This window comes from Tupaia chinensis, unplaced genomic scaffold, assembly GCF_000334495.1.
Source record: "Tupaia chinensis unplaced genomic scaffold, TupChi_1.0 Scaffold000146_1, whole genome shotgun sequence".
Lineage (NCBI taxonomy): Eukaryota > Metazoa > Chordata > Mammalia > Scandentia > Tupaiidae > Tupaia > Tupaia belangeri.
In genome coordinates, this window is record NW_006159616.1 from 350,729 (window position 1) to 361,835 (window position 11,107).

General features: G+C 51.0%; 1 protein-coding gene across 3 annotated transcripts in view; it reads left to right on the forward strand.

Annotated features, from left to right (window-relative positions):
- TCEA3 (transcription elongation factor A3) overlaps positions 1 to 11,107 on the forward strand; it is a 58,405-nt gene that overhangs the window by 28,762 nt on the left and 18,536 nt on the right. For 2 of the 3 annotated variants that reach the window (XM_006145152.3, XM_006145151.3), the window contains 3 exons: positions 5,136 to 5,299; positions 5,471 to 5,527; positions 8,745 to 8,899. In XM_006145152.3, coding sequence (XP_006145214.1) covers positions 5,136 to 5,299; positions 5,471 to 5,527; positions 8,745 to 8,899 — 376 coding nt within the window. Of the gene's footprint in view, positions 1 to 5,135; positions 5,300 to 5,470; positions 5,533 to 8,744; positions 8,900 to 11,107 lie in introns of all 3 variants that reach the window. The other variant, XM_014586523.2, reaches the window with a different exon arrangement.

Sequence of the window (11,107 nt, forward strand, 5' to 3'; positions counted from 1 at the left end):
CGCACCCGGCGTGAGTTTAAGCCACCGGTTCCAGGACTCATGGGAGTTCAGCAACACAGCCATTATGCTAACTGCTGGTCCCTTTATTATTTTAAAATTTGACCAGAGAGAGAGAGAAAGGGAAAGCAAGAAACCAAGCCGCCAGGACCTAAACTGGTTTGACCATGCGGGAATCCAGAGCCTTTAACCACTACACCACCTGCCAGCCCCAAAACAACTCTTGAAAAAAAAAGAAAAGGAAAGGAAAGGGAAAAGAAAAAAGAGAAGAAATATACCTCCAAAATCAAATAAAATTTACCCATTTTAGCCATTTTAAAGAGGATAGTTCAGTACATTAAGTACATTTATATTGTGGGACCAGCAGTTAGCATAATGGCAATGTCAATGGACTCCCACGTAGTTGACCGCGGTTCGTGTCCCGGACTCAGTGGCTTAAACTCATGTCGGGCGTGTGTGCGTGCATGCCCAAGATCCCGAGAGGAGAATGGAGGAGAAGGGATTGCGGCATGGCCATCCCCCCTGGGGGGTGATTTCTTGCTTTCTATCTCTCTGTCTCTCTCTGTCTGTTTGGCGAGCACACGCGCCCTATAGCAAAAACCTCTCAAAAAAAAAAGTGCATTTATATTGTGAAACTGTTATCATCCATAATTCAACATTCCCCCTCCTCCCAGTCCCCAGCAACCACCGTTCTACTTTCCGTCTCTGCGATCTGACTATTATCGGTACTGCCTACAAGTGGAATTGTGCCATCTTTGTCCACAATGTTTTCAGAGTTCATTCACATTGTCGCATATGTCAGAATTTCATCCCTTTTTATAGCTGGATAATAATCCATTGTATGACATGGTAGTTAAGGCAACTGGATCCCTCCGGCCCAGTTACATGGTTTGAGTGCAGGACCTGCTGGCTTGAGAAACATACCGGGCATGCATGTGTGTGTGTGCCCCAAATCCCAAGAAAACAGAGAGATGGAGGAGAAGGGATTGTGGTGTGACCATTGCACACGGGAAGCTTTATTATTTGCCCCCCTCCCCCCGTCTCTCTCCAGAAAGTGCACGTGCCCTCTGGCAAAAATATGAAAACTAAGAACCCATTGTACATACATAGCACGTCGTGTGCCCATTCATCCATCGGTGGACACAGGGGCTGCTTCACTCTGCTGGCAGCTCCCTGGCAGGAGGACAGGAGCCTGTCTGAGCCATCGGCAGAGTGACCACTCAGGATTGTTGAATAGCTCAAAAAGTAAATAGGGGCCAGCAGGTGGGCGTGGTGGTTGAGGTACTGAACTCCCACATGGCCAATGGTGGTTCAAGTCCCAGACTGGGTGGCTTGCTTTCTCTCTCTCTCTCATCAAATTGAATAATAATTAATTAATTAATTAATTTTAAAAAATATAAAAATAAACAAAATGTTTTTCCTTACAAAGTTGATAAAGTCTTCCTGGAGATTTAGAAGATATACATAAGTGGGGCTGGTAGGTGGCGTGGTGGTTAAAGACACTGGATTCCCACATGGCCAACCATGGTTCGAGTCCCAGACCTAATGGCTTGCCTTCTTTGGTCAAATAAAAAAAAAAAAAAAGGAAATAAATAAATAAATAAATCTTTAAAAAATATGCATAAGCTAAAGGAGAAAAGTAAAATCTCCTATACTCTCACCTCAGAGAGAGAATTGCACTTGAGCTTAGGCAAAAGGCCAAGAAGTGGTCAGAGAGAGAATTGCTATGGATGTGGGCGTGGGACTGCATGTTTGTGACCCCAAGTTCATATGTTGAAGTCCTACCCATAATATGACTGTGCGGAGCGAGGCCTTTATGGAGGTCGTCAGGGTTACGCTAAGTCAGAGGGTGGAGCCTGGCCCCGTAGGCTAGTTCCTAAGAAGAGGCACCGGGTGGTCTCTGGCAGTGTGAGGACAGTGAGAAGGCAGGCATTTGTAAACCCTCATGGTAAGCCAAATGGACCAGCACCTGATCTTGGGCTCTCCAGTCTCAGAACTCTAGAAACAAATTTGTGTGTTTTAATCCACTCAGTCCATGGTATTTTATTATGGCTGCCCAAGCTAAGACACACGGTTATTTTTCCAATCTTCTGTTTATATATGCATATATGAGTGTATCTGTGTATTCATTTACTTAAGTGGTTTAGTTTTTGCCACAGGGTATGTGAGTAGCTAGAAAGAGCTACAGAAAGGGAGAGAGTGTGTGAGAAGTCACCCCCACCCCCCGCGGGGGGATAACAGCTCCAGTCTTGGACCTGGTGGCTTGCTTTCTCATTTTCTCTCTCTGTTTCTCTCTGGTCAAATTAAAATAAATGAATGAATAAATAAATAATTAAGTAAAGAATTCTTTAAGAAAAAAAAGATTGAATTAGAAAATGTTCAGACGACCAGCAGATGGCATGGTGGTTACATTGCTGGACTCCCACATGGTTGACTGCAACTTGAGTCCCAGACCCGGTGACTTGAAAATCATGCCGGACACATATGCATGTATGCCCAAGATCCTTGGAGGAGAATGGAGAAGGGATTGCGGTGTGGCCATCTCCCCTGGGAGGTGATTTTTTACTTCATCTCATTGTCTCTGTCTCTCTCCTCAGGGAGCAGAATGTGCCTGGCACAGTCCTGGCACCTCGTAAAACCCAGCCCTCCTAAATCATGGTGAATAGTCTCTGTTCCCTAAACCGTCAGCCCTGGAGGGAGGGACCTTTCCTGGGCTGTCTGCTTTAGCCTGCATCCTTGGCCCATTGCCTGGGGAATCGGTGCCTCGTAGACATTTACTGACGGGTGAATACGATAGTTTATATGTTAACTGAGCGCATGTGAGGGGACTTCAAATAGTTCGTGGGAAAATATCATAAAACCAGAAGTTTATTTTTGTTGCAAAAAATTTGAAATCTATGCATGATTTTTCTCATAATATTCATTTTCCATGGAGGTTTCGAAGACTTTATTGAGAGAGCAGCGGGCACAGTGCATAATAAGTTGTAGTATGTTGGTGCTGTTACACTGTTCTTTTTTTCTTTTACTTTTTTTTTTTAAGGTTTTTGCCACCAGGTGCATGCACTAACTGGAGAGAGACTGAGCGAGACAGTGAGAGGGAAAGTGAGAAATTGTCCTCCAGAGGGATGGCCATGTCTCAATCCCTTCTCCTCTGGTCTCCATTCAGGATTTGGGGCACACATGCATGCACTCCTGGCATGATTTTCAAGTCGCCTGGTCTGGGACTTGAACCACAATCAGCCATGTGGAAACCCAGCACCTTTGCTGCGCCACCTGCTGGCCCCAACACTGTTCCATTTTCATTATGAAGTTTCTTTATTCATGCTAGAGCATGTGTGTGCACATGAGAGAGAGAAGGAGAGGGCACCCCCATGGCCTCCCGTCAGGCTGCACTCCCTCCGGTCTCCAGTGCAGACCCTGGTCACTCACGCACGTGCCCAGTGTGAATCAGGCTGACTGGGTGGGCATTCCAGCCACAGTCCCCATGCGGAATCTGACTTCTCCTGAGCAGCACGTCCATGGAGCTGGCCCTGATAAAGCCGCTCGACGACATGCAGAACACGGTGACTGGTTAAGGGCATGGGTACCGGCGTGCAACTGCCTGGGCTTGAACTCTGTTTCTGCTGGTTCCAGACGTATGGACTGAGGCAAGGCCATCTTTAAATGTATCTTTCTCTAAAATACACCTTTAAAATGGGGATAAGGGGGACAGCAAGTGGCGTGGTAGTTAAGGCACTGGATTCTCACATGGTCAACCATAGTTCAAGTCCTGGATCTGATAGCTTGAAACTCACACTGAGTGTGTGTGCGTGTGTGCCCAAGATCCCCAGAGGAGAATGGAGGAGAAGGGATCATGGTGTGGTCATCACCCTAGGGTGTGATTTCTCACTTTGCCTCTCTGTCTCTCTCTGGTGAATGCACATGTCCTGTGGCAATAAATAAATAAATAAATAAACCCTAAAATAAAAAAAATAAATAAATAGAAAAAATAAAATAAGGATAAGAATAGCATAGACCTCATGGAGTCGTTATGAAGATTAAATGAGATGATTCAGGGGGCTGGCAGGTGGCATGGTGGTTAAGGACGCTGGACTCCCACATGGCTGATCTAGCAGCTTGCTTTCTCACTCTCTCTCTTTCTCTCTCTCTCTGTTCTTCTCTGGTCAAGTTAAAATTAAAAAAAAAAAAAAAGATAAAATAAAATAATTCTTTAAAAAAAGAAAAAATAAGATGATCTGGGACCAGCAGGTTGCATAATGGTTATGTCACTGGACTTCACATAATCGACCACAGTTTGAGTCCTGGACCCGGCACTTAAAACTCATGCTGGGCACATGCGCATGCATGCCCCAAATCCCAAGAGGAGAATGGAGGAGAAGGGGTTGTAGAACGGCCATCCACCCTGGGGGGTGATTTTTCACTGTCTGTCTCTCTGTCTCTCTCTGTCTCCCTGGCAAGCACATGCGCCCTATTGCAAAAATCTCTCCTTAAAAAAAAAAAAAAAAAAAAGAGAGAGAGAGAGAGAGATGATCATCAACAAGTGCCCGGAATGGTACGTGCCTCGCAGGGCCGCTACGAGGAAGCGGTGTCTAGGACGGTGTTCCACAAGTGCCTGTTTCTTCTTTTTCCTTTTCCTTTATTTTTGTTAGAGAGATTTTTGCTGTAGGCCACATGTGCTCACTGGAGAGACAGACAGAGACAGAGAGACAGATCGTGAGAAATCACCCCCAGAAAGGATGGCCATGCTGCAATCCCTTCTCCTCCATTCTCCTCTTGGGATTTTAGGAATGCACACACACGTGCACAGTGTGAGTTTTTTTATTTTTATTTTTTTGAGAGGTTTTTGCTATAGGGCACACTTGCTCACCAGACAGAGAGAGACAGAGAGACAGAAAGCGAGAAATCACCCTCCCAGTGGGGATGGCCACGCCACAATCCCTTCTCCTCCGTTCTCCTCTCGGGATCTTGGGCACACACGCACACGCACCCGGCATGAGTTTTAAGCCACCGGGTCCGAGACGCGAACCGCAGTCGACTACATGGGAGTGCAGCGGTGAAATCATTATGCTAACTGCTGGTTCCCATAAGTGCATTTTTCAATGAATGTCGGAATGTCTATTGCTGATTGTCATCCTCAGATCCAACAGCAGCAAATCGAAAGCAGAGAGCCCCAGAACACCCAGCAGCCCCTTGACCCCCACGTTTGCCCCCTCCCTCTGCCTCCTGGCCCCCTGCTATCTCACCGGGGATTCTGTCCGGGACAAGTGTGTGGAGATGCTGTCAGCGGCCCTGAAGGCAGAAGGTGAGAGGGCCTGAGCCAGGGTGGAGGAGAGGGAGGGGATGCCAAGGGCGGGCGAGAGTCGTTCTTTCTCAGCACCCTGAGGTGGTGCATGAACGCCGCGGTCCCTGGTACCAGCAGGCCTCGCTGCCGAGGTCGCATCCGACTGAGGGCTGCATTTCCTGACTCTCTCAGATGATTACAAGGACTACGGGGTCAACTGTGACAAGATGGCATCCGAAATCGAAGATCATATCCTTGAACCGTGCAGGGGCCCTGGCTGCCTGGACCGCCCCCTGTCCTGCCCCTGACTGGAGGCTCATTTAGCTAACATCTAGGAGCAATGCGGCAGAAGCGCAGTCAGTGCTGAGGACAAGCCCGCCGGGTCGGTTCCTGGCTGACCTGGTTTTGTGGGTGAGGTAACTGAGGCTCAGAGAGGGAAAGTCACTGGCCAAGGCCGGTACAGCTCCTGCGCGTGGCGGAGTTAGGATTCGACCCAGAAAGTGTGATCTGAAACCCGAGGGCTCAGCCTGAGGCCGGCATCAGGCAGGCCATGTCACACGGTGCCTCAGCGGCCCTGCCGTTACCTCCTGGAGCAGTGCTGGAGCAGTGCTGGAGCTCAGCCCTTCCCCATTCCTTTCCTCTGACGATGGCCCCGCCCTTAGATCCGCCAACACATTTTTGGTGATTTCCCTCTCCCATCTTCAATTCTTTTTAAAATTATTATTCAATTTTATTTACCATTATTATTATTATTTTTTTTTTTTAGAGAGAGAGATGTTGGCTATAGGGCATGTGCACTCACTGGAGACAGAGAGAGAGAAAGTAAGAAATCACTCCCAGGGGAGATGGCCATGCCACAATCCCTTCTCCTCCATTCTCTTCCTGGGATCTTGGCACGCACGCACACGCGCCCAGCGTGAATTTCAAGCCACCAGGTTCAAGACTTGAACTGTGGTCAGCCGCTTGTGAGTCCAGTGCCTTAGCCACCACACCACCTGCTGGCTCCACTTATTATTATTAATTTGCTCACCAGGGAGAAACAGAGAGAGAAAGTGAGAAAACAAGCCTACAGATCTGGGACTAACTGTGGTCGGCCACGTGGGAGTCCAGCGCCTCAATCCCCGTGCCAACTCCCCCATTATTTAATTCTTAGCCCGCATCCTCAGCAAGTCTCCAGCCACTGGCCCCTCGCCAGCGCGTTTTCATTTTCCTGTTACTTCAGGAACGCAGAGCAGAAGTATCAGCACTGTCAGGAGTCTCTTCGTTGTTTTTGCAGAACAGTCATCCTGACTGCGGGTCCCTTCCACTCTCAAGCCCAGTTTGAAGCACAAGTAGATCATCCTGTTTCAGAATCCACCCCTGGCCTTTCCTCTTCCTTCACTTCTTCCTCTGAACATCCCTCTTCTAAAGGAGAGGAAAACAAGCTGCACCAAGCGCCTTTGCTCTTTGGTCTTAGCTGCTGGGGTATCAGGAGGAAGTTCAATAGGAGTTGGAGGGCTTCCGTGCCTTGTGTCCAAAAAAAGCTCTATCCTCATGGTTGTTAAGGCACTGGTCTCCCACATGGCCTGCCACAGTTCAAGTCCCAGATCCAGTGACTTGAAAATCACTCTGAGTGTGCATGCATGCATGCCCCAAATCCAGAGGATGGAGGAAAAGGGATTGCAGTATGGCCATCCCTCCAGGGAGTAGTTTCTCACTTTCCCTGTCTCTGGCAAGCACACACAACCGGTAACAGAAACCTAAAAATAATAAATAAATACAGCCCTATTCTCGAGAGGCGCCCTGGACTGACCTGGTAGCCGTGGGACACACTTTCAGGGGTCAGTGGCCCTGGGTCTTCTCTCCACCTCGTCCTCTCCTGTGGTTTCTGGGAAACAGAGAAGGAATCAGGAAGAGGCTGGTGAAAGTGACAGCCCTGCTGTCCCCACGTGTCACCAGATACACAGTCCCAGAATCACGATTGGCAGGTTCTTAAACATGTTTTGGTTGTGGAGTGCACTGTGGCAAGTTCTTCTTTCCCTGTTTGTAGATCCAGTGACTTGAAAATCACTCTGAGTGTGCATGCATGCATGCCCCAAATCCAGAGGATGGAGGAAAAGGGATTGCAGTATGGCCATCCCTCCAGGGAGTAGTTTCTCACTTTCCCTGTCTCTGGCAAGCACACACAACCGGTAACAGAAACCTAAAAATAATAAATAAATACAGCCCTATTCTCGAGAGGCGCCCTGGACTGACCTGGTAGCCGTGGGACACACTTTCAGGGGTCAGTGGCCCTGGGTCTTCTCTCCACCTCGTCCTCTCCTGTGGTTTCTGGGAAACAGAGAAGGAATCAGGAAGAGGCTGGTGAAAGTGACAGCCCTGCTGTCCCCACGTGTCACCAGATACACAGTCCCAGAATCACGATTGGCAGGTTCTTAAACATGTTTTGGTTTTCGAGTGCACTGTGGCAAGTTCTTCTTTCCCTGTTTGTACTTTGGCCGTACAAGCCACATGAAAACAACCGTCACAGAGAAAAAGACAATGCCGCGGGTCCTCCCAGCACTTGGAGCAAGTCAGCTGCTTCCACCTCCACGTTCCCACCGTCTCCCTCTGCTAGGGTTTTCCAGGCAGCAGCTCTGCCTTCCTCCTCAGCTGGGCTCAGGCGGCGGAGCGGGTGTGCAGCGCGGCAGCCTGGGAGCCAGGGAGGCCAGTCTGGGATGCTGTCTGGACAGAGACTCATCGTGGTCGGTGGCCAGGGGCGACTTCCTGCCGGGTGACTGGAGAAGGCATTCCGGTTAGAAGGGGGTCTGGCTCCCAGCCCTGCCTGCCGGGAATTTGCCCTGTGACCTTGAGCAGGGGCCCAGACCCTTTCCAAGCCTCAGCCTCCTCATGTGTTGATGGCGGAGGTGGGTCTGAGCAGCAGTTCCCCGGGGGTTACGAGGGAGGGAGCAACACGGGACCCTGGCTGGGGACACCAGGTTAAAGAGAGCAGGGATCTGTCGTGGTGCTTCTCAGCGCCTCACACATGCGGTCCTTAATCTTTTCCTGTCAAAACCATGGGGGGCCCTCCAGACTAGAGACCTCCTCTTCACCGGTGTCCCCTCCAGACTAGAGACCTCCTCTTCGCCGGCGTCCCTGTCCCGGCCTGCAAATGTGGAGCGCTCGCTGCGTCCAGACACCGCCCAGTGCGCCCGCAGCCTCGCCCAGCGCCGTTACAGCCGTGTTGTAACCCGGGGCGCCTGTCCCCGGTCCCCGACACCGTAGTGCTTGCCACAGTCCGATCTCACCCCGGAGGCTGCTTCCTGCCTCTGATTCTTGGCTGACCCTCAAACGCTTGAGTGAGACCCTCCACTTGGGGAGTCAGAGGCCACCCGAGCCCCCGACCCCTGTAGAGGTCAAAGGGGAGGGGACGCTGGCCGAGGGCTCAGGCTCCCGGGTGAGGCTCCCCCCCTGTGCCCCTGCACGTGCTGGGCCTTAACCTCATCACATATCTACCAGGAGCTCTCGAGCACCGACATGAAGTACCGCAACCGCGTGCGCAGCCGGATCAGCAACCTCAAGGACCCCAGGAACCCCGGCCTCCGGCGGAAGGTGCTCAGCGGGGCCATCGCCGCCGGGCTCATCGCCAAGATGACGGCAGAAGTGAGGGCCGGGCCCGTGTGCTGGGGCGGGAGGTCAGGCCCGCCAGCGGCGCTCAGGTCAGAAAGGCTGGTCTGAGACTCCGCAGAGCTGAGCAGGGGTTGCCGCCCGACTCTCCACCTTCCTGCAGGCCTCGGCCACCAGCGCAGGGACAGCAACGCTCAGCTCTTTAAGCATTTTGGCCAATTTTATCTTCCCAACAACCCAGGTGAAAATGTCGCTTATCCCATCCACAGATGAGGATGCCGAGGCTCAGAGTAATAAACTGATTTGCCTGAGCACAGCTCTTGGGGTGTCGGAAAAGTCATGGTGCATTTTTGCATAGAAAAACATAGAAAAAGTTCGTCATGACTTTTACGACAACCCAATAGAAAGTGCTGAGCCGGCAGGCAAGCTGTTGGTCCCGGAGCCCCCAGAGCGCCCCGTCTTCACTGCTTTGCTATCTGCCCCACCCCTGCTCAGTCCTGTGCCCCAGTCCCCAGCTCCGGGCCCAAGCGTACCTGTGGTGCAGAGGGTAACTGCTGTGATAGGCCACCACGGGGACACCCAGGAAGGAAGGAGTCAGCCAGGGGAGGAAACAGGAACCAACCCGCCTGAGGAAGTCCAGTGCAGTAGTTAGAAGCTTGCGAGGTGTTCCGAACTGCCTGAGTCTGAACTCCAGCTGTGCCACTTAACCGTGTGATCGCAGGCAGCTGCTGCTTCTTTTGGGGGGGTGGGAGAGTTTTTTGCTATAGGGTGCGTGTGCTTGCCAGAGAGACAGAGAGAGACAGAGAGTCAGAAAGCGAGAAATCACCCCCCAGGGGGGATGGCCACACTGCAATCCCTTCTCCTCCATTCTCTCTCGGGATCTTGGGCACGCACGCACACGTGCCCGGCGTGAATTTAAGCCACCAGGTCCGGGACTCGAACTGTGATCGACTACATGGGAGTCCAGTGACATAGCCATTACGCTAACTGCTGGTCCCCAGGCAGCTTCTTAACCTCTCTGTGCCTCCGTTTTCCCAGCTGTGAGATGGTGATACTAAGCCTAGCTAGCTCGCGAAGGGGTAAATGAGTTAACCTACGTGAAGGTGTAGAAGGTCAGTCCACGGACAGCTTTCTCCAGAACTAGTGCCCGACAGGCTCAGGCACCGTCCATTTCGTGTGACCCTCACACGACGCTCTGGAGAGGAGTTGTCCCAGGTTCTGGATGAGAAGACTGAGGACAGACGTGACTGGTCAGTGACAAATGAGGACTGAACTCACATCTTGGGAAGGCCTTTGATACGTCCTTGGGCAGCTGACTCTTTCCTGCCAGAGCTGAGGGGTTCCCCAGGAGCGTCCAGAGATTTGCAGAATTGAAGTGGCCAGAGAAGGGGACTAGAAAGGTGTTGGGGTCCTGGAGTCTGAGTGAGCCTCAGGGTCTCTGGGAGCCCTCTGAAACTGTGGGGAGGGCGAGCCTCTGTGTGTGTGCGGGTGTGTGGTGGGTGCATGTGTTGTGTGTAGCATGTGTTTCACGTGTGATGTGTGCAGTAGGGATGTAGAGTGAGGGGTTCCGTGTGTGATGTGTGGAGTTTGTTGTGCGCGTGACGTACAGTGTGTGTGTTTAGTGGAGGTATGTGCGGTGCGTGGTTAGAGTATGTGTAGTATATGTAGGAATATGTGTGTGTGCATGATATGAAGTATGTGCAATTGCATCTTTCTAAAAAGAGATTTTACTGGTTTTCAAATACAGAAAAGATCAAAGAACCCCAGCTTTTAATAAGATGGGGAACGTGGCACAGGTGGACCTGGGGCCTGGGTATCTTCTTCCTTTTTCTTTATCCTTAGGTTTTTGTCAGAGGGCACATGTGCTTGCCAGAGTAGAGAGAGAGATAGAGAGAGAGAGAAGGTGATAAATTACCCCCAGGGGGAGATGGACACACCACAATCCCTTCTCCCTTCTCCTCTCAGGATTTTTGGCACACACGCACACATGTCCGGCATGATTTTCAAGCTACCTCGTCCAGGACTTGAACCATAGTTTGCCACGTGGGAGTCCAATGCCTTAAACACCACGCCGCCTGCTGGCCCCTCTTTCTGCTTATCTCTAGGTCTCTGATCTTCTTGGGCAGATAGCAAGTACTCTCAGAGTTCCAGACCACCACTTCGGCCTCCTAGTGTGGTTTAGTCAGTTCGGGCTGCTCTAACAAAAGTCCCACAGACTGGGTGGCTGTGAACCACATGTTTCCC